Below are 23715 nucleotides of genomic sequence, written 5' to 3' on the forward strand. Positions count from 1 at the left end.
AACTCACAAATCTAACAGCTATACATACACTTGGCACCAACTGGTCCGAATACTGCTCACAGACGTTGTTGGGTCACTAAAATGAACCACTTTCTACCCTTTGTGTAACAACAAATTAAAATGACCAGATACTTTCAGGGGGGAAAAAAACCTGCTAGGGAAGGTTTTCTTTCTAAGAATGCCGTATCCAAAAATATTTCTAACATTTCCGTCTACTCTTAAATACCGTAAATCATTCAGACACATCTACTGGAACACGCAAATGAGCCCATAATTGTCACTCTACAGAGTGAAATGCATGATACCTCCACCAGCTCCAGCCATTCCTGTTAATCAGACAGCACTTCAGAGGACAGCCAAAACAGTCACTTACTTCCAGGGGGTCTGCTGGGGCTTCCATGTCACTCACACCTGCCCACGTGCATCCAAGACGGCCTTGAGCATTTGTTTCACTATGGGTCTTTGGAAGAAGAAGGACAATAAAAGAGAGATTTTATGCTGGTTAAAGGAACAGGAAAATTGTATTAAGACCCAGAAGATCCACAAGCGCTGCCTGTGGAAGCAGCTGAGGTTCAGAAATAAGCGGTGGAATTTTGATTTTAACCTTTTCCTTCTTCCTGGCTGGGGCTTCCCAGAAGGGTTGAAGCACACTGCCTATGACTAATATGTCGGGCAAGGCAGTACTCTGCTTAGGGTGCATGTAAATCACAAAAACCGGCCAGTTTACCCCAAGAGAGGAAGTTGCACGTATAAGGGAAGAAAGGGTATGTTTTTTCAGTAAATAAGAGGACAGGGTTTTCTATCCCTGCTTCCAGTTGTATAAAAGGACGTACCTAAGTATGACAAGTATTAAGTGACACTAAGACAGTGTGTGAACTATCCTGATAGAAAAATTAGTGAGTCATGCTTATAAAGGAGTAATAGCAAAGCCTGTTAACAGCTACAGGGAAGAGCACACCCGTACAAACCCCAAGCTATTTAGGGGAAGCCATAGTTGGAAAACTGATTTACTTCCCCTGAAAAAATGCTGCACAAAGATGAAGAATGACAGGTGGTGTTATTCTTCTCCTAAGAACACTGTATTTGCAGTTCTAGTACTTACCTTATCTAAGCATGGATCTAGCTTCAAGCTACTCAAGTCTTCACTTGAGTACTCAAGGGACCCAACATTACAAACTTGTGTCTTAGTTTCCCATTTGGAAAAAGAGGTTAACCTTACGAAGTTAAACTCACAGGAAAGATTAACAAAGAAAAGGTTTCCACATAGTTCACATACAAAGTCAGGACGAAACAGAAAAGTGCAAAGTATTGTCATCTTTAGTCTTGGAATTCTGAATAATGATGGAGAAGGAAGCATGAAAGAAAAATAATTTTCCTTACTGTGGAAAGATCCCTGGGTCTGAGGCTTTTTGAGTGGGGGCAGAAGTCACTTATTTCCTTTTCAAGGAATGGAATGAAAACTAGACTTTGTATTTGACATACAAAAATATAAGTCTCTGGGAGTTCTTTCAATTTCCAAAAAAAAGATTTAGATAAAGTAAAGCAATCCTGTGAAATGCTGGAATTTAACAGCCACATTCCAGATCTCTGTTTCATAATGTGTGACTAAGCAACTCTTCTTCTGCAAGATAGAAAACCCAATTTGGAAGAAAACTACCATTTTATATTTGCATATGAAATATATCCTCCCTGCCCTGAGGTTCTTTTTATTTTTTCCTGGTTTATGGAGCAGCTGGAAAACTTGTGGGGTATAAAGAGAGAAATTTTTTTTAAAAAAATGTTATTTTAATAAAGACATTTTAGATTCTATGTAAGAGTCATCCTACCCACCAAAAAATAAAAGAATTTCGTCTGTACCTGTACCAAAACTGGTCTTTGAGCATACCCCTTCCAGGTACAGCATTAGTCTAAAGAAGAAAGAACTACTGGCTGATAACACAACAGCAATTTCCACAATTGCATTTCTTGATCTTTCTGTAGTGATTAATATATTGTAAGAAATACGAGACAGTAACTGTCAGGCAATGAAACAAAATAGGCCTCTGTACCACCAAAGCAAGGTTGAGTGAAACAGGAGGCCAGAAGGCCAACTTCAAAAATGGATAAGCATACTGTGCTACCTGCAGTAATAGTTAAAACTGTAAAATCCCCATAGTGGAGAAGGAAGAGGAAGTACCAAGCATTTTAGAAATAAGACCAAGTATTATAATATTATTAAATGTTTATGTCAAATCAAAGCCTATACCTAATGACTTCGAAGCTCTTTGCAGAAGTAGGCAATAACCCTGTGATATACGTAGGGAAACAGACCAACTGAACGCTAAAGGTCATCCAGATGTTAGCGCCAGATCAGAGAATGATGACGTCTCCTTTCACCCACAGTCTGTCCATCTGTGTCACAGTCGCATCTGCAGCAGCCATTAGCAGGCTGTCACTGCATAATTTTGTGCTCTGACTGTACTAAAGTTAGGGCACATGAAGAGTCAAAAGTCAGCTGCTGAAGGAGAGTGTATTGCAACTAGCCACAAATGACCCGAACAGCAATTATCTATCACCTTCTTACAATGTCCCACTACCTTGTGCTGGCCTGCCACAGTCCTATAGATTACAAACAGAGAACAGAGTCTGTCTCTGTCTATAAAGTACCAACACTGAGCATCTGATTCATAAAAATACAATCAGAAAACTTCCACCCTGCATGTCTGCTCTTGAGGGCAATGATCTTCAAGCACAGGCACCCTCCCCTACCCCACCTCCCATGCTCAGCAGTCTCATCCCCATTCCAGCAGCAGCTAAGCTTTGGGAGAAAGCTGAGGTTGAACAGCTGCATTTTATGGTCTAGCCTGCTAAGGTAAACCAGCCTCAGTTTCTTGGTTCCTCACAACAGTGTGCAGTCCCTGCAGCAGGGACAGAAGAGCAAACCCAAGGCACAGCCCTACTCATGAATCACAGCTCCCACTTGAAAGATTAGTGCTCAAATTACTTTGAAGAGAGGATGAGGCTAAGACCCTGGAGTACACACAGTTGTTACAGTTATTTAGTTTCAAACAGTTTCCTGGAAAACTGAGTAGTTTCCTGAAAAGCTGGGTGGACATTAGGACACCAACTCCTTTGTTGCTGATATCTTAATGACCATATTAACGACCACTGAAAGGGAATAATTCTCTCTTGAACTGGAGGATTTGAAAGTGACGTTTATAGGGATTTTAACTAGCTGCCACACAGTTCCTTCCCCCCCCAGCATGACACTGTGAGAGAGCTGGGGAGACCTGGGGGAAAAGGTGAAGCTCCTAGAAGAGTAGAGGCTAGAACAGCAACAGCATCTCCATGTCTCCCCACTTCCATGCTAAAATGACCTGCACACTTGTCCATTTTCACTCTCTGTGAACCTACCAGAGTGACTGAGCAGCAACAGCTATTGTCCCTCCCCACACTAAGGCTATGTATAAGAGTTTTGAGTCAAGTTTAGCTGTTTACTGAAATAGCTGTTGTTTGCATACAGTCTGGTATTGTCAGTGAATGTAATTTATACTGGACTCCTTTACTGGGCAAATCTTTCACCTAACATTACCATCTTGTTTGCAAGATGCATTTCATTGCTCCCTGCTAACAATCAATAAGCTCCGAGCTAGACATGCTTGTGCGGAAGCTCTTAGCTTTGTTACTGGCCTTGCACTCTATGTATATACGTTAAAAACAGTGCCAAATTTTCTTGCACTATCTTAGCTATTGCTCTTCACTACAAGTATTTTATACAAAATTTGACAGAACAGAAATGACATTAAGTACTCTTCAGTGCCTAGCTCGGCAAACTTAGCATTCATATGGATAACGCTGATGCCCCTTCGCACAGTGCCTAAAATCAAATGCCTTTTAAGAAACTTGATAGGAAATATCTCTCTAGGAAACACAAGTGCTAACGAAGGCAAGTGCTCCCCAGGAGCTGCCTGAGCCACTCTTGCAGCCAGGGACTGAAATGGCACCTCAGATGTGGCAGTACTCCTGACCATATACATGCTGGACACTGCCATGCAAATTAGCATCATCTCTAATGCTGCACTAAAGGGCTTGTGGGGAAAATCTAGTCGTTCTCTTATCAGACAACTAAACATCAGATCTTACTGTGGTGAAATCACACTTACTTTAGCCACTAACATGCAAAATCAAGACTTGCTAAATGTTATGTGACAAACTGGTCAGCAAGTTTTATGAATCCCAGTCTAACGCTTGCATGAATCTTAATTTCGCTATTTCATCTCTTCCTCTTCTTTAAATTACAAGTCCGTCTGTGTCATGGTATTTACTGGCCACACTAGAAAAAGAAATCATGAGAAAACAGATTGTAGGGAATAGTGTCTGAGTGGAGAAATAGAAACTTGGTAACCTCTTACAGTATAACTGCTTCTGACTTCTCCATAAACACATGTAAAACCACGTCACGGTCTGCAGTGGACAGTCGTGTTGCTTTTTATAGCCTCCCTAAAATATACAGACATACAGACCTTTATCTAGCTGGGGTCCATCACACATTTTAGAGAAAAAGTGTAAGTAACTCACAGTATCTTTTCATTCATTTCTCATCCCTTACTTCCACTCTCTCTCCAGAAAGTCACTGCCTTTGCACGTTGCTTCTATCCATCCCAAATGAGGAAACATAACATCATTACTCCTGCTGCTGGGCTGTGACATGTAATTGTAGCATCAGCCACCACTGATTATAAACAAACTTTTCTTTACATTTGAGCATAGTTCAAGAAAACATGGAAAACAAAGGAGAGAAACCAAGCAGAATCTGCTCTCCAGAAGAGCCAGTGAAGTTCATCAGCTTAAGAAAGTGAAGTTAATACAAGAATGAACACTTTCTGTCTTTGGAGAGCTTATCAGATCTGGCTCCTCCTACAAGAGTGGTTGACAATTTCTCTTCTATGTGTATCATAAAAATACTTCCTTACTGTCTACATGAGCCCTTCTGTTCATTGGCTTCCACTGCTCCATCTTTATTACAGTGATTGATCAAAACATGATAAGATGCATTAAGAAAATATTACAGTGAGCAAACCTGCACTTCCAAGTTTGACTACTAGTCTGAAAAGTTCAGTAATGTCTGTGAATCATAATTTAAAACATTTAAATTCTCTTAATCAGCATGAATTCTTAGTAAGACTTTTACCCAACTTTCTCTCACTCTTCACACTCCTTTTTTCTCCCCATTCATGCTCATATACTTAGCCTGTGAAGCATTATCCCTGGCATTTATCATCTTTGCCCATGCTATGGCAATGGTGACAAAAGAGAATCGGCCACATATTTTTCAAAATTCATCACGCAGTTCTGATGATTATGACAAATGTCAACCTGTTTTATCTTTCACTTTTGTTCACAGCTCTCTTGTACTACTTTAAAGGGGGTGAAGGGGGTGAAGGGGGAAACATCATCTTCCATGGCAATCAGTTTGAGCACACTCAGGAAAGAAAGTTTCAGATAGTTGGGAGCATGGCTGCCAGGAATTCCTGGCTGGGAGCTGGGAGGCAGGAGCTCCTATAGAGACTGCTGTATTATTGCTCCAGCCAGTCATCCACCAGACATGCAAAAACCTTCCCAGGAAGTAAACAGGACCAGGCAGTATTTGCTGCCCCTCAGAACTCACTGAATTAACTCACAAGTGGCAGCATACAACCCTGCCTGCAAGGGCAAAAGTGGGCTAAACCGCTTAGAAGCCTTTTATTAATGTCTATTCTATTTCTATGATACTCTGCCATTTCTATGAGTAGCAGCTTTGAGGTTGGGGGTTTTTTTACCCTGTTTTAAAATAAGAATTATTTTACTTTGTATTCTAGGAAGACCTGACCATTCTGAGTGTAAAAGCTTTTTAGTCATCTCTGGAAGCTTGCAACGGGAGAAAAATTAAAGCCTTGGAGCTGCAGCCCACACTGAATCCTCTCACAAGCATCAGCACCACAAGAAGATAAAAGTTTTCATTTTCAGAGTGCTGGATCTTTATTCTGGAAAAGGCTTCTGTTACAGTATTACAAAATAGGCACTCACAAATTAAGATAATGAAAGCCACTTGTCACCTCTGAAAATTCCGTCTGTTCAGTGACTGCAGTGAAACCAAGAACCATTAAAATGCTTGATTCAAGTAAAAGTGAATCTTTCCTTGATGATGACAAAATCCTAAAATATATATTTTTTTTTTTTTTCTTCCTAGCCAATTAGGTATCTGTTGTGAGGTTGGGGCGGGGGGGGCGGGTAGGGGGTGGGTTGGTTGGTTGTACTGTTCAGTTGCAGAATTGTAGAAGCTACATTTATTCTGAGATTACTTGTGTTAAAATTTGGTGGCTTTCTAGGGAGCCTTCTGTTTGCTTACAGTTTGGTTGAGCTTTACTTTTGGCTTTATTCCTGAAGCTGTTCTTATGCCAGCAGTGCTTGCTACAATATCCATTGCAATCCCTTTTCTAGTTCTGGTGCACATAGTGAAATGGTAAAAAATGAGATATTTTAGTCAAAGAATAAAATCAGCTCTTAAACCAGAAGAATCTACCTCTTCCTGTCTAAACCTGGTCCATGTGCTTCACCGCAAGAAGTGTGCTAGAAAGGGATTTTCCCTTAAGTAAGTATGTCAGCCTCAACCTTTTGTGCTGCTCAGTTAGGTACTCACTCTGACAGAAAAATATGTGCAGATGCAAATGTGTGCATTAATATGTGGGAAACAGATAAAATTAGAACAAGATGTGGTTTCAGAGGAAGTAAAATATAGCACAGGCTTCTGTTTCAGGATTTCCTTTATCCACTGTTTTCCATCATCGCCAATGAGACTAATCGCAAGGGCGTGGCTATTCAAGTACCTAAGTACGTTTGCAAACTCGGGCCTGATGATGAAAATCCCAGGTTCATGGAACAATAATTGGATGATAATTTGTAACTGTAACAAATAGACTATTTTGAGTTTTACAACATAGTTGTTGGAAGTACAGATAGCCCTTAAATGAAAATTTTCTCTTTCTCACTTCATACCCAAACCAGTTTAGGTGCTTGAATGTTTATTGTGGTTTTTTTACCAATTGATCTCATAAAATATATTATCTGTCAACTTTATTTTATGTTGACACACCATTAATTATTTTAGTTACCATTCTTCCCTTCCTATTTGATGCTTTTATCCATCCTCACCTCCCCCAGAAAACATCCTTCTTGAGTGTAAAATCTTAATGAAGCCCTAAACATACTGAAAACACTCTTCATGAGTACTTTTTAGTAATATTTGTATTTTGACATATAATATTTAGTCTAGCTTGTCCCAGTTGAATGTAATCAGCTTTATTCTTACATTTGAAAAAGGAAGCTGCTTTTTTGTGGTAAGAAGTATGTTTCTTTGATTTCTTATATTAAAATAGCAAATTGCTTGATCCTTTTGGCCTTCAGTTTCCCCCTCTGTAGAAGACAGAACAAGGAACCCTTTCCTTCCTGAGGCACGTTTTGAGGACAGGCATTTTCACAGACTATGGCCTCTGCAGGACTGGAGCTTGCAATGCTTCTTGTTCATATACACTCCTGCTGCACATCGCAGCAATAAGTGATGTTACAGGAGACAGCAGAATAGATAAGTAGATGTGAATTAGAAATTATCAATTGTTCTAATCAGTAAAAGTTTTCATTGTAAATTTCCCTTTTTTGGTCAATGTCGCTAGCATAAATAAACACATTACATTAAATGTGTAAGTTAAATTAAAGAGCTTAAATCTGTGTAAAATAATGATGGCACACTAATGTCTCACCTCTCGTTTCAGCTTAACACTTAAAAAACCACAGACAGTTTGCTCACCTAGACAAACTACATGCAGGGCACAGACACTGAAGTCCCTTATATTAGACCAGTGAACCACACGTGCGTGTCAGGGACCTGAGTACATCAACAGGGTCTAACTGCTGTGACCTCCCTGTAAGGATGTTTCTCTGTAATCTCCTCCCTCTTTTCCCTCTCCCAGAGCAGGGGACATAGCATCGTCATGAACTGCAATTAAAGTACTACGGATAAAGTAATCATAGGCTGCAGGATGTGTTGAGAATTAGTTCATTCTTCAGACCTACATTTTCACCCTCTCAAATATTAGCCTTTAAAACTACAATTATGTTATACGTTTTTATGGAAAAAAATCCTGGTGAAAAAGGGAATTTGTTTCCAGATGTTTCCAGATGCCAGTCTCAAAAGTGATTTAAGCTCAGAAGGAAATGCCATTTTGCAGCATGCAATTTATACTCTTCAGAAAATAAAAGTTACAGAATAAAAATGACTTGCTGGGTCTGCCAAATAACCTCCTGATGAACAACCAACACTATAGGGAAAGGTACACTTTTGCTGCATTATTAACTTTTTCCTAATTCCTAAATATAGAATTTCCCCCTCATGTTAAGTATAAGTCAGCTTTTCATTTCACAAACTGACATTTTCTGGGTTTTTTTAATATTTTATAACATTCATAACTGAGAGTATACTAGGTTTTTTAAAAATATTACCTCCTTTTCCAAAACACACAATCCGATACACGTACTTCTAGCATCTTCTACTGCAACTGTTGTTCTGCCCTGTAATTTCAGGGCTCAATGCTACTTGGTTCTGCACTGACTTCTGTTTCACCATGCTTATCCCTCCCCTGGGGCTGGGAATCCCCGTTCCTTCCTGTGGCTTCTCTCTCACTGTTTCTAATCCTACTAGTCTCACTCTGGGACATCTCCTCAGGCTCAGTTCAGCTTCATGCCCCAAGGTCATGAGTCATTTTGGAGGTGGCGGTTTACATGTGAAAGGAGCTATGTGTAATTTCAGATTTCATAGAAGAGTCATCTCTCGTTTACCTCCTCTTCAATTTCCTGCATCATGCCTGGGGTGCAGCCTTCAGAGGTTTCTTTCCCCCGCCCCATAGTAGAGTCTCACAGTCAGGTAAGTGTGTCATCCCTTGCAGTTGGATGGCATTCATGGCTTAATCACTTCTCTCCTCCGCACGTCTCTCTTCCCTTTCCCAGTTTGCAGAAAACAGGAATTCCCTTTCGTCCTCCTACTGCATGGGAAAAAGCAGCTTGCTATTTCAGGGGAGAGGAGGAAAACAGAGGGAAACCTAGAACAAGTTTCTGTCATGCTTGTTAACCGCTGCTTCACTGCAAGCAAAGATGACCATTGTGGCAGGTGGCTTACAATTTTCTGTTTGTAATACCGCAGAAGTGTGGGTTTGAATCATCATTTTTTTTTTCTTTCTTCCTATTTATCTAAAAGCCTTTCTGACACTCCCAAAGATCTTTGTCCCCCCCACCTCTGCTCATGCTCAGTTAAATCAGAACTACCAAACACAACAACCTAAAGAAATGTCAGTGCTCTTGGGGTATACAGTTTTGTGGCTCTGTGTTATCCAAAACACATAGCTGGCTACAGAGGGTGGCACTTCGGATAATCAGTGGGTTTAGCTGACCTTTTAAAGCACTATAAAACATGTCTTCTCACTCAGTCTTCCTCATAAGAGAAAATAGCTGTATTGGGAAAAAAAAGGTGTAGCATGTTCATTGCATCATTTCAGAAATCAAAAAGTTTCATGCATAATCCAGTCACCCAGGGAACATTGCCTGAATGTTCCTTCCTGGCAGATAAACTTGCAAAAGCAGACTACATTTACCTTAAGGGAACATGAAGTTCTCTGAAGGTTTGGACTCTCTTGGGCAATAGGTTCGGGGTCCTTGCATGACTGGTAAGTGTTATTCTTCTCTATCAGGTTCCTTATTTCAACATCAAGCTCTTTGCTTTCACACCTGTTTAGAAAGAAATAGCAATGTTAAGCTTTACATCAAAACTTGAAGCATAGAGAAGGTAAATTTTGTCAGCTGTCTTCTGAATGTGACAACACAGACAGCAGAGCTCGTCCTGCACTGAGCTCCTGCTACCTTCCTTCCTGGTATGCAGAGAGCACTAGAGCAGTGTCACACAGGCAATGTCCAAGTGTTCTGTGGCAGAAATTCATTTAAAATATTTAAAAAAGCAGTCTTTATGAATTTTACTACCTTGTGTCTACAAAATCCAAGTCAACCTTTTGTGGGATTATATGAAGATTGTCATGTGCTCTCAACCCCACCCACCCACCTGCAGTTTCAAGAATTTTATATTCAACTTTAACAAAAATGCAATCAAAACGGTTAAATTGGTTTCGAACTCCAAAACCCCAAAACCAGGTGCTCAGGTCACAAAGTTTTTTGATGGCACGTTTTGTTTTCTGTAACACTTCGTAATAGATACCTGCAATGTATTTTCATTTTTTTTTTTCCTGAAAGTTCCTTTTAAAGATATTCATCTCTTGTAAAAATTGCTGTTGTGAACACTAAAATGATATTTGTTTGGTGGGAAAATTCTTCTCTTTCAGTCTCTCTGCTAAGGACACACAGGACTTACATGCACTTAGGAACCTGCTCCAAATTCACAGAACTATCAATTAGGGCTGTTCACTTGATACACTGTAACGGTGGAATGTGACATTCAGAGAATAGACTGAGGCATAATTAAAACAAACCCCAAAAGCCCTAGACCCAACCCAAGTTTTTGACAAATACTCATGTCTTTTGCTAACTCAGACCTTCATTGCCTAGTCAGCTTAAACAAACTTGAAATGTAATACATGCCCAGAAAGTAAACTGCAAGGCTCAAAAGTATTACCAACCTGTTATAGCAAGATTACTTCTTGATTTAGTCAGAAAATACTAAATTCTTCATTTTAACTACCAGAAAAACTGAAAGCAGTAAGAATTTATCAGTTATTGCCATTTAGACAGACAATCCACAGCGACTGCACTGCAGGTTCTGAGGAAACTCTTGAAGGGCAATTGATAAAATTATCCAATAAACAAACCCATCTATCCTAATCATAAGAGTAAATAAGTGTGGTGAATTTTGTGCTAATAACATAAAATGATTCATTTTATTCTCATTATTTACAACACAGAGACTATAACAGAAATGTATTTTCATTAAGCATGAATGCAAAATCACTTGCAGAGGTTCTACAATAAAATACCAACGATAGCAAATAAGAACAACCAAAACTTAAGAGCTTTTTTTTGACTTGCCACCTGGTAGTTGGACAAACTGGAATTTCATGGAAGTTTCAGAGCTGCCATGAAGCCTGCCTGCACCAAAAACAAAGTTTCATGGCAGAAACAAGATATTTGGATGTGTTTTGAGCTAGACCTATGGCATAGGGAAATAGGTCTTTTACACAAGGAATCAAGACCAAGGGTTTTTAGCACTGGAAGGTCCTGAAGCACTAGAATACATCACATGATTTTCTTCTCTGCAGAAAGATACTGCTTTGTACTAACCTTTTGCTTTTTTTTTTTTTTTTTAAAACCAATATAGCAACTAGTGCAAGTTCAAAGAAACAGAGTACCCAACGGAAGAGAGTGATCTTTTGTTAGACCACTTTAACTGGCCATAACTCCCTTTCAAAGCTATGACGATGAAGAGGAAGACCTTCTTGATGTACATCTTCATGAACCTCAAGGCGGTGCAGCAGGCTGCAGCTACTCTGAACACTCATGGCAGTTTTTGAAGCCTCAGCTGCGTGTGGGTGGCAGGTGAGCCCAGCAGCACAGGCACCGCATGACAGCTTGAGAGGAAATCTACAGAAGGAAAACAGCTTGCGAAAGAAATTCAGCCCTTTTCTGTCTCATTAGATATTGCAAAATCCTGGATAGACCAGTGCAAGCAGCACTTTTTTAAGCAATTCTGTGTTAAGGTTCCCAGAAAATAAATTCTCAGGCAGCAGTATGACCAAGCACTCTGCTTACAGCCTTCATTTTTAATCAGCTACGTAATGCAAACTGTGCATGATAAGTAGCAACACCCCTTTTCTCCCAAGTGCACTTCCCTGGAAAACAGCATCTTCAGCTCACTTGGACTCCTACACCCAACCCAGCCTGAGATTGCTTTGTATAACAGAACTGGATATACACTCTGCAGAGCACTCGATGCTTTTGAGGATGCTTGGAAGAACTGAAAAACCACAGCACATAAACAGTCACTCATGGTGCAGTTTTAGGTAAAGTGCATGCAATTATATTTGCTCAGTAAGGGAGAAATTATTGCTGCAGCCTCCTTAGAGCCCCCAGAAATGCAACGAAAGGAAGGGAGGGGTTAAGTAAAGCGAGGTGAAACATTACTGAGCCATATTGAGGGATTTCGGACAGAGCTGCTAAAACCACAAGCCAATACTTTCAGCCTGAGTTTTCAAAACTTCAGGTTTTTTTATCTGTGCTTGGGTAGGCTAGTTGCTCTCCTCTTTTCTTGCTCCACACACCTCCTGTGTGAGATCAGTAGAGCAGCCAGCTTACTGCTTAGCTGAGAAAAAAACACTCTGGCCTACAAGCGACTTCTGGTAAAGGGTATTCTGCTCATTGCTCAGGCTAGCAGTCACACATCCTGCTCCAGCTGCAGCAAAGCCAGCAAGAGATTAACCCCTCTACAGCCCCAGCCACTTTCCATCTTCACTACCTCTCTACCGCAAATTACTATCCCGAGCTGCCAGCACAACTCACTCACCTGACTTGGTCAAAGTAGTCAGGGGTTTTTAAACTCTTTTAAGTCAAATAAAGCATCTTAGACTAAAACAACTGTTCAAAATAAAGGAGCAATGTCTAGGTGCAGTCCTGAGGGCAGTAAAATAGGGGCAGCAATCTCTGGCAGGAGTGCAGCAGCAAGTATTTAGGCAGCCTGCATTCATATCTGCTGCTGGTTCAGCCACAGCGAGAGGAGATGTGTGACCACAGCCTCCTGAAATCAGAGCGTGAATCAAGCTGGAAAATGCGCCATAAAGATGGTGCTTTGGCTTTAAATATTTCTTTTCAGCCAGGAAGTGTTCATTCCTCTGCTCTCCACAGTTTGTCTGATGCTGTGTAAATGATGTTCACCTCTGGTTGCTTCCACTCTGTCTCTCTCCATTCTCCTTTCTGGGCTTAGGAGTATCTGGGCAAGAGCAGGAACCAGCTGTACTCGGGTAAAAGAAAGGGAACTGCAAAAGACTCAAATCCCTATAAATTAATTGCTGCTCCATAATATCTGTGTTTTGACATCATCATGAAAGTCAGAAAATTACTTCATTGACTGGATTTCTCAGTGCATTTCTGTTCCCCCTCAGTTTTTAAGACTCAGGTCTTCGACCAGAAACTATTACTCTGTTTATCTGTATTTTAATATTAGCCACTTTGATAACTGGAAGGATATATTTATTGTGACATAAAACTTTAATCATACCCGGTACATAGATCCATTTTACAGTCCAGACTTTCAGAGCACACAGATGATCCGAGTGCTTGAGTATGTCTTCAAGATACTGGTGATTAGGAGCTACCCCAGAACAAGACAGTTCTTGATGATTACCTGAGCTTCCCCTGGTGAGCTCTAGAGGGCACACAGCATTTAGCTTCTGCAGAAAGCAATTTTTTTCACAACTACTTTTGGTTTTGTGAAGTTCACGGGTACGTTTCTGCACCATTAATATCCTTACTGTTCTACACTGTTGCCAACATTTTCTAAAATTAGGTATTTTGGGTTTTAATAATTAAATTATGCAAATAGGCAAGCCCTGCAGAGAAAAAAATCAGAAAAATTAAATCCATTCAAATTTGGGAGATATAGTTTTTTATGTTTTGTAAGATTAATCAGAGAATATCAAAAACATTTTCATGTGGTCATGTGGGACGAAGTATATCTGTTCTATGTGAAAAAGCTTTCTAAAGTATATGAAGGTATAAAACCCACACAACTCATCCTACTTACATAGCATGCTATGATTAATGCAGAAGCCAGTAAAAGATTAGAATATTAACTCGTCTTTGTAAACTTTGATTTAGTTGCTAAATTTCCTTTTTTTGGGAAAATTAGGATACTTCACTTGGAAGCAGAACCTACAGACATAAAGAGGGAAGCTGGTCTCCCAGCATAAATTTTATCAGCTTTCAGATAAAGGAGAGATCCCAACCTTATGCAATTTCTATGTCATATCTGAAAAGTAGCAGCTAATATCCTTGTAGCCATGTCCTCCAAGAATAAGAAATTAGGTTGGTTTGGTTTGGTTTGCAAACTGCCATATCCATGCAAGTTTCACTGCTAGAGACTAACTGTGCACCTCATTAAAGAGATTTTCATTTCTCCCATATATTCACCTAGCTGCCTTTAAAATGGTTTTCACTTTTTGCTCCATGGTACATCTTGCACCATTTCAATTTCTAGGCTCTATGGGCTTTTTATAGTTAATTATTTATAAATGGTTGCATGCTTTTTACAGCAATTCAGTTTTTCAGCTGGGAGCCAGAACAAAAATTGTGCCCAGCACATGCTTTGTACGTGAATGGGACTGAAATTCCCACGCAGATCAATGCCACCCAGCTAAATAAACCATGCTGGTCTGTCTGTCCTCACAGGGTTAGGCAATGAAGTGCCAGTTGTACATGCACAGAGAATTGCATGTAACTGAACCAGAGCAAAACCTGTATTTGGCCCAAAACTATCACTAAAGCCAGAATATGATGGCACCAGAAAGGAAGTGTGAGGTGTGGACACCAGTGGCTTCTAATAGCATCAGGGGCTCCTCCTTACAGTCCATCTTTTCCTGGTCAGGAGAAGCAGCAGAAGACAGAACAACTCCCGCTAATACACACTTTCATAATGGTGCAGCAACCAGTTCAGCTCCTGATGGCCTGCCCCATGTTCTTTTGACGAGCCACACACTTTGGGCTTGTAGCAGCATAGATTGATGACCAAGAAATACATGTTTATCAAATAGCCACGTACAAGCCCCATGCAGAGTCCCAGCTCTGCAGCTGGTACCATTTGTGAGCTCTTGGCTCTCCTTGGCTTTCACTGGAAACTGGCATTATTACTTACTAATAGCAGTTATGTGGCAACTATGGACATACCTACAACATGTCCCAAGGCATTTATTGCAAAATATTAGTACCAAAGGCATATAACTCTATTTGAAATAATCATTTCAAGGCTGGTGTGCTGGGGTCATTCTCCTGTTATTGGTGAAAGCACAAATACACACCATAAACAATTGTGAAAAAAGGTTTTAAGCCAGGATTTACAGCCAGACGCCAACACCACGGAGTCATATTTTGACGGGAAATGAATTCCAGAGTCTAGAGGTTAAACACATGCTACATCCCTTTGGGTGGGCATTTGGGATGTAGAATTCTTGCTTGCTAAGCCTAAGGAGCAGATTCATAGAAAGAAATAAATTTCTGCATTTGAATTATGGAGGATGAGCTGGTGGCAGATTTCAAGGCAAACCATTTCAGCTAACATCTCCCCTATTTATTATAACGCACTTCAATTCAGAAAAAGGCCTTTAGAATATGGGAGAGAATGAGACCTGGATTACAGAATATTTAATTTGTACTAGAAATAGATTTAAAATAGGAATAAAATTAGGCATATAATTCTTTAAAATGACAGTTTATCTGTAGAACTAGCCTATTATGTTGCATATGATTTTACAGGATTTTTGCTCTCTTTCAGTTTTGTAGAATATTAGATTTTTTTCATGTAAATACATTGAGATTTTTATATTAAAATCTTATCCAGTTAAGACTAAATGACAAAGAATTTCCGGTCCAACAAGCAATGGGAAGAACAAAATTTTGCCAAGAAAACAAAAAGACTTTTGTTACAGAAAAAAAAATTTTGCAGCCTCATGAGCTCTTACAAGTTTAGTAGATTCTGAGCTGACAGAGAATAGTTACAATGTGGTCCAGCTCCCTAAGGATCAGTGGTGTTATTCCAGTACTCAACACCCAGCAAGTGGATCTCCGCTCAGAGTTTAGGTTTGGGAATTTGAGCCAGATCTCTTGAAATTGAGCTCCACTAGTTCTACGTTCCACCTCACATGTACCACTATAAAAAACAGTTTATTGGGCATAAAGCATACTGCACTGGCACAAACACAAAAAGAACACCTGCCTTTGATGATTATGAGGATATACTTAAAAAGAAAATTTTCAAAAAAGAAACACATTATTTCAAATTATTTCCAACTTAATTTTTTAACTCAAGTTTCACCAAAAAAAATGCACCCAGAATTTCAGAAGTGTAGCTGGGAAAGGCAGCCACCAGCAGAAGCTGAGATCCACCTAGCAGAAGAACTGCATTGTCTTTGGAGTGAGACGTCCCAGATGTTGCAAAAAAAAGTGCTGGCAGTGTTGCTTGGGAGGTAAGTGTGAGATTAGAAATAATCTCACTCCAGTCCTAAGAAAAGAGCTCCATAAGGCAAGGTGTATGACAGGGGTTAAAACATGTACGTACTGCGACTACAGCAGAGAAACCACTTAAACTTTCGCTCAAATCTGATGTTGCCAAAACATCTGCCTATCACCCCATAAACGTCCCTACACTTCTGTTCCCTTTACGACAAAGGAATGGAGCTTTTAAGGCACGTTTAATAGCCAGCAGCTGTTTGGCTGTCAAATGCCACATCTGGAGAAGCTGTGTGCTGTTAATGTGAACAGAAACAATTATTCTTTAATAGTTTTGCTTAATTTTAAGAATTACACAAATCACAACAACAAAAGAGGTGCATGTTCTTAATGGAAACACATCTGGTTTCTCTGAAAATAAGCCAACAGAAAAAAGGGCCCAGTGATTAAGTGAAGCTGCACCTATAATCTGTCCCATCTCAGCGAACAGAGAAGTAGAGCTACTGATCTACAGGCACTTAGTGTCTCCCAGTCCTTGACTATTCCCCTCAACAAATATGCAACATGCAAGACAATAACAACTATCTAGTTCACATTAAATGACACGTTACTGATCACACGGTGCTCCCCTCCATGCCTGGAGGTTCCTGTCCCTTGGGACTGGGTTTCAATGCTGCCGCCTCACTTCTGTACCCTATACAGCCTGTATGTCAGGAAAATAACATCATTCCCCTTTCACTTGGTAGTATAATTAAGCAGAAGATCCAAGACCATAATTTAATTTCTTCCTGACGGACAGCATTTGGGCTGAACTCAAGCTTCAGGAAAGCCAATTAAATGATTTTCACCAACTTTCTTGGGCTTCAAATGAGCCATGAGCAAGTTACAGATGACTGTCTCGTTGGAGAAGCAGTAAATAGAGCACAGTCACCCAAACTCATCACCCAAGACTCATGTAGCTGCCTGTGGATCACGAGTGGCAAGCAAATTGAAGTTTTGCCATGAAAACAAATCAAATGGAAAGCTTGGTCAAGCAAAGCCACCAAGTACCACGTGCTTTCTGAGCATATGAGTTCACCCACTGAAGTGCACACGTGCAGAAAGCTGGTAGGAGATGGCAGGAAAGTGTTGAAAGAAATGAAAACAGAGTTAAAAAACAAGAAGGGAGACAAATCTAGGTGTTTTCAAGTGTCTGCTATTTTTCTATGAAGAGCAATAACTAGAAAAGCTTGCAACCCTTTTAGGACACTGTACTAGCCTCAGTAGGCACTTTTTTTTGGACTGGCTGCTTGCCCCACAGATACAGCTTAACTGGCTGCTTGCTCCACAAATACAGCATGAGCATCACAAGTCTATTCAGATCTTGTATGTACTCATTTCTGTGGAAAGCTGCAATTCTCATACAATTACATGGTTGACATTTTTAACTGGTACATTACAGCACTATTCATTCTTTTCCTGAATCAAGCATCACCACAAGTAGAGCAAGACCTATGCACAGCCCATGTTGCCTCCTAGTTCAGCCTTGGCCAGGATGTGGATGCGTCACCAACGCCTTACTGACCTGGTCTCACAGTTGGGCTGCACCCTTGGAGGAAAACAAGTCCATGATTCATTTGGGTCAGTGTCTCCCACACAGACCTGAGATATTTCCAGTGATCTACTAACAGTGCAAGTAGAATAAATAGATGAACACCATTTGGAAATGCAGTCAAGTAATTTAACATACAGAAGCTGACAGAGGACAACCAGCTCTGTTACATCAAGCCAACTTCTTGCCTGTGGTAGCTGTTAGGCAGCCAAGCTGAGAGGCAGGGGAAGCTTGCTGCATGACTGAGTCACAGGTCCAGGGCTTGAACTGCCAGTGACTGGCAGCCAGCTTCACCAGGGATGCCATCACCAGACGGGAACCTGGTGCTTCCCTCCCTTCACACAGGCAGTCTGGAGTCAAACTACACTGGCAGCATCTTACAATGTCTTGAATAAATGGGAAATCCTAGTCTTCAAGGGATTTCAAATCCAGTTATTTCACAATAAACTAACCTGGGAAAAAATGCTTCTTAGAGGAAGAAATGAGGATAGGGTATTATTTCTTCAGATTCCCCAAAGAGTCTACAGTTACCTTAAAACTATTTTTTTTATCTCTCTCTCAAATCCACACATTATACGTAATACTTGTTAAAGCTATCTGTTAATCATTCTCAGCTACTTCGATTTTTTTTTATCTTGCTGAATACAGCAGTATTCACTGAAATACTCATCACTATTAATTTTCTTAAAGCTCCTTATTACTCACTAACAGTCTTAGAAAGGGGTAGCCATAACCACAGCCTCATTAGAGGCTGTAGCCATAATGTGACCTCTTTATCTCTACATCCTGCAGTACAACCTCTTTTACTGCCATTATCAGTAAAACTAATACTAGTTTGTGAAGAAGCAGGTGCCCAAAGAGGTTGTGAAATCTCCATACTTGGAGATAACTAAAACTCACCTAGACAGGCCCTGAGTAACCTGACCTAACCAGCCCTCCTTTGAGCAGGAGGTTGGTCGAGATGACTTCCAGAGGTCCCTTCCAATCTACACTATTCTTTATGATTTTGCTCTTCTCAGTACAGAAAATTTCCATGTTTCACTTATTTAAACAGAACTGATACAGATCTCCACAGGACAGATTAAAGCAGAAAAAAGTATTAACCTGGGTCTCTGGAAGATAAATTGATCGACATATGCAGGAAACACTCAACTATGTATTTCCAATAATGTAATGTAAATTACTTTTTAAAAAATAAAAACAAAATATGTTTCTCCACATAAAATTAAGATAGTTAATACCTTTCCATCTCAACACACTGATGGGGGCACAATTCTAGATGATCCTCTGCATCTTTATTCTCCCTTTTGAGCCGCTCACAGTGAATCTATTAGAAACAGGGAGAAAAAAAAACCAAAACAGACTTAAAGGGGAAATAAAAAGATTAACAATCTAGGAAGAAAAATTTAAATATATTATTACAGTGAGAAGAAATAACCATGTCTTGCCTGTATTTCTGTTTTCCTCTTCATATACCATAAATGGCTGACAAGTAAGCCAAGAATCTACTTCCTCCTTCCCAGCATCATCCTCTCTTAAGTCCACCACTCTGTCAGGGACAGTTTTGCAAGGGTAGAAACCATAACAGTCCCTGGCTATGGTGGGAAGAATCTCCCCAAGGATCAAAGCTATCAGCAGTCACAGGAACACTGGAAGTGTTGCAAAAAGGGGTTTTATTCTTCATCCTAAAGAATCAATTATCTTAAATACTCTAGAGTTAAAGCATGTTCTCACATTGACCAGAAAATTCATATGCTTCATGAAAGGGTCCAGTAATAATACTGCTCCAGATTTGAGAATCTGAGTAATGAGTCTGATCTAGATCACTTGAAGAGAAAAGAAAAGGAGCCATGTGTGAGTTATTGTGCACAACTACATTGTTTAAGAACTATACACACTCCTAACAAGCTTCCCTCTGGTCAGGACCAGCTACCGCCCAGCACTGTATTTCCAAAGAGAAAGGAGAGGGGAAAAAAACCCACACCCTTCCCAGAGAAAAGGACATGCATCAGGGTAACAGTAAGCAGTCCCCATTTACATATTTTCTTTAGGATGAAAACTTCAAACAGGAAGCAGGCAAGCTTTCTGAATTTTATGAGTTACCACAACCTCTCCATCACAAGCAGGAAAACAGATGGTACAAAGAGTGAGTCAACACCACCTCATCCAGAGAAGTCATTCTGCTCCTGTGCTGCAGGCTGGTAACAGCCTTGGGTATGTTTTTTCAGGCTATGTGGAACATTTCTAGTTCATCAGAAAAGGAGCCCAGAAGTCATATTGTTCTCCTTAGATCAAAATGAGAAACAATAGCATTACAATAGTTGCTGGAATTAGAACACGGGCAGGTTAGAGCTTATCTTGACCAAAGTGATTTCATAACACCTATCATAAGGATAGCAACGTGACCACTGAAATAAAGTGGGAAGCCATCAAGAGTGAAACCTGCTATTTATAACCAAGTAAGTTTTCAATTACAAGTCACTCTCTTTATTGGTAACATCAACTTAATGTGAAACCACAGCTGAACATTTTATAGAAACCATGCTGCTTCATCTATGTGCAGAGCAGAAATTTAAAATGAAAGGTTGCCAGGAGAAGATCTGAGGTGTTTGGCATCCCTCCCCCTTCTTAATTCCCATTCCTGCAGGCATTTCACACATTTTAAATGCATCTGGTAATCACTAATTACAAGGATCCTATTAAGAAAAAATGTCAATTCAGTTTCATGTGAAACTTGATTCCAGCTTGTCTGAGTTTTATGAGTGTCTGTTTAATCATAACAAAAACACGTATGGAAAGCTGTATTTGTTTGATTTCAATGGGAGCTGCAGACACTGGGTACTAATGAGAATTAAGCCTTATTTTGGAGTGCCGAAACTTGGCTTTTAGGTGAAAAATGTTGACCTAGAATGAACGTTCCTTACTTCCACTGAAACAACAAAAAATAAAATGACTAAACAAAATCTGACCATATTTGTCTGAAGGAAAAAAAAAAAAAAACCCACAACAAAAAACCAACACAGAATTCAGACTGCTACTCCATCTCTAATTCATCCCACTAGGCTTAGACTTTTCAGCACGCTCAGATGCATTTGCCAAGTTACACACAGTACTGCAGTCCGTGTGCTGAAAAATAGGCCAGGTTAAAAGGTTAGATATTACTGAAAAGAAGATACCTATGTTTGCAAAGTTCATGAAAGAAGCAAAGAAAGTTCTGAAAAACTGGAAAAAAAAACAAACAGTGAAGAACATCAGAGGTGGCATTTATGTATTAGACACGTCACTTCCTGGTTCTGCAGTGACAGGATGCAAGCCAGATTCAGGGGCATGCAGAGAAGGGGTGCTGCACACTCCCTGCTGGGGATTGCTCTGGGACAGCATAGTGGGTGCTCCAGGTCAGCACAGTGGGTGCTCCAGGTCTTCCATGGCATGCTCTGCCAAGCCAGGAAAGTTGCTGCTAAAGCCGACAGTTCCTAAATCACTGCATGGCTCAGCTACACACCCAGACAGCATAAACAAGCAGTTCTCCAGAAGTCCTGCTGCTAACATCTGCTGGGGTGGGAGGGGCTCGACAAGGTCCATTGTACAGATCTCCTGACTCTTAGTCATATGCAGATTTTGCAGCATGTCCCTGAGTGCTGGGCACCTTCATTTAACGCATGTCTACACATGACAGCCCAGCTATCAGAAGCCATTTTGTTATGGTAGCATGGGAGTACATCCACCTTCTTCTATCCAGTCCAAGATACGTGAAAAAGTAATAAAAAGTTATCTGCAGTGATAGCTGGCATGATCCACCCAGCCAAGCACAGTCAGGCTAGTGCCAGCTAAGCAGTATTGCCACCCATTTTGATTTGCCTCCACTGCTTCCCAAACTACTGATGTGCAAGGAACTGTTGATACAGAGTAATGGCTTTGACTTTCATTTCTTATGGATTTTTTGGTAAAGCGTGTCAGTTCTGAAAGGCTTTTTTTCTTATTTATTTTTTAAAATAATTTTTTATTCTTCACAACAAAAAATTTACTGCAATGCATTGGCAGAACATTGTGCTAAATCTAAATCTACAGTTATGAATCTGAACTAAAGAGATGCAACTAGGTTATTGTACCATGTGCAAGTGTTTGTTATTAAAACAACCATAAGTTTTTACAACTATAATATGCAATTTAATGCTGTAGGTTTTTATTAGATCAGACAAACTGAAGCCAAGATGGATAAAATTCAGCTCCTTCAAAGAATTAAGGCTCTGTAGAAAATAGGGGGTTATAATGGTCATGTAAAGGATTGCTCAGAATTACATAAATTTTCTGCTTTCTGTTAAGGCTTTTAAGAGCAGGAACACCCTGAAGTAAAACAGGATCAGTTTTGCTCACACATTTATGGGTTTTTGCAATAATTGAAAATGTTTGGTAAAAAGTGGGCAAAATTCCCTCGTGCTTGCCCACCAAATTTATCAGTGATCCAAGCCCTAAGTACTTCCTAGATATACCCAAACAGGCCCAAAAAGCACTTTTTGGTTCGAGTATTAATTTGCATTAAAAACAAATAAGTTCTTCACATGCAAAAACACATTTGGAGAGAAAAAACCCATCATTGCTCAAGGATGACAAGACTCACCAATTCTAATGAAATCTTAATTATAAAAACAATCACAGCCAGACAAGGCACTCACACTGGAGTTACAAAATGTTATCCTAAATGCATTTCATAAACATCTGTATTGTAAATGTTAAATCCTGCACTGCTCTGTCACATTCTCTTTTTCTTTCTCCAAGTCTAGTTCTAGCTTAAGAGCACCCTATTTTCCCAAACATTTGCTCATTTTCCCCAAACCCACTCTGTAATTCACTTGTTCTTGAGTTGTACCAAAGCAATATTTTGTGGGAATGCTATGTAAAACCAATGTTAGAAATGAGCCAGCCTAGAAGAGACAGAGAAGGGAAAGGAGATCTTTGCTTTGTTTTGTTTTTCCTGTCTAAATCAGCTCAACGATTCAGTTTTACAGACCACCACCATAAACAGACATATTGTCACAGTGGAGGAAGCAGAAAACAGATAGTAAGCCAAATAAATAGAAATACATACTAGCAAATTATATATGAGGAATAAAGCCATTAACAAGTTATCCTTTCAGTGATACCCATTTTTGCATTGCGAAAGATCCAGAGCCCGTCACAGCCATGCCAAGTAAACTTACCTCATTTAAGTATTACCCATATTGCAAAATAGCTCCGAAACAAAGTGGAACAGACGTGATCATAAATGCTGTTGATAAACAAGCCAGCAGGTTACACGTTATCTGTGTGTGGCTGTTGTGTAGGAGGAGTGGGAGGGAGAGACAGATTCTTACCGTAAATGTGATCAAAATGGAAGAACAACTGAAGAAGTAAAAAAGCATTTGATGAAAGAGATCCTAAGCAACACTCACTGAAAGTTATCTGAAACAGGACTAAAGCCTTCAAGATTTTTTTTTCCTATGAACAAGTCAAACATAGAACATTTCTGGGATCTCCTCTCACCTAGATATTCCCAACTTTGGTACTCATAATAGTGCTAGCGTGCAGTGCAGCCAGCCTTGAACCAGCCATTGCATTACATGTCTTTCTGCTTCTGCATCCAGCATTCTTTGCTGAAAACACAGCTTCAGTCATGTAAACGCACTATGAGAAAAAGCCACAAACCCAGCGAGATCTGCCAGATCTCTCCTGCTGTTATTTCCTGATAAAGTGCTGAAACTTCAATATTAGATAGTTTTTAACCAAAATTTAAAGTCTGAAGCTTGACTTTTGCCAAAAATAAAGAGTAGTTTGGTTCCTCCATTATGTCTTGCCTGACTTGGTTCAGATAAAATGAAACTGGTACCTGCCCTGTGTGATGCAGGAAGATTTAATGTTGAACACTT

General features: G+C 40.0%; 1 protein-coding gene across 3 annotated transcripts in view; it reads right to left on the reverse strand.

Moving 5' to 3' along the window:
- Positions 1-23377, reverse strand: part of TNIP3 (TNFAIP3 interacting protein 3) — a 56700-nt gene extending 33323 nt beyond the window's left edge. For all 3 annotated transcript variants that reach the window (XM_074865162.1, XM_074865160.1, XM_074865161.1), the window contains exons 1-4: positions 23164-23377; positions 19054-19139; positions 9660-9792; positions 374-460 (exon numbers count right to left, since the gene is read on the reverse strand). In XM_074865162.1, the coding sequence (XP_074721263.1) occupies positions 374-460; positions 9660-9792; positions 19054-19139; positions 23164-23211 (354 nt within the window). In that variant the 5' untranslated portion in view covers positions 23212-23377. The remainder of the gene's footprint in view (positions 1-373; positions 461-9659; positions 9793-19053; positions 19140-23163) is intronic.
- Positions 23378-23715: the final 338 nt, after the last annotated feature.

Source organism: Strix uralensis, chromosome 4, assembly GCF_047716275.1.
Source record: "Strix uralensis isolate ZFMK-TIS-50842 chromosome 4, bStrUra1, whole genome shotgun sequence".
Classification (NCBI taxonomy): domain Eukaryota; kingdom Metazoa; phylum Chordata; class Aves; order Strigiformes; family Strigidae; genus Strix; species Strix uralensis.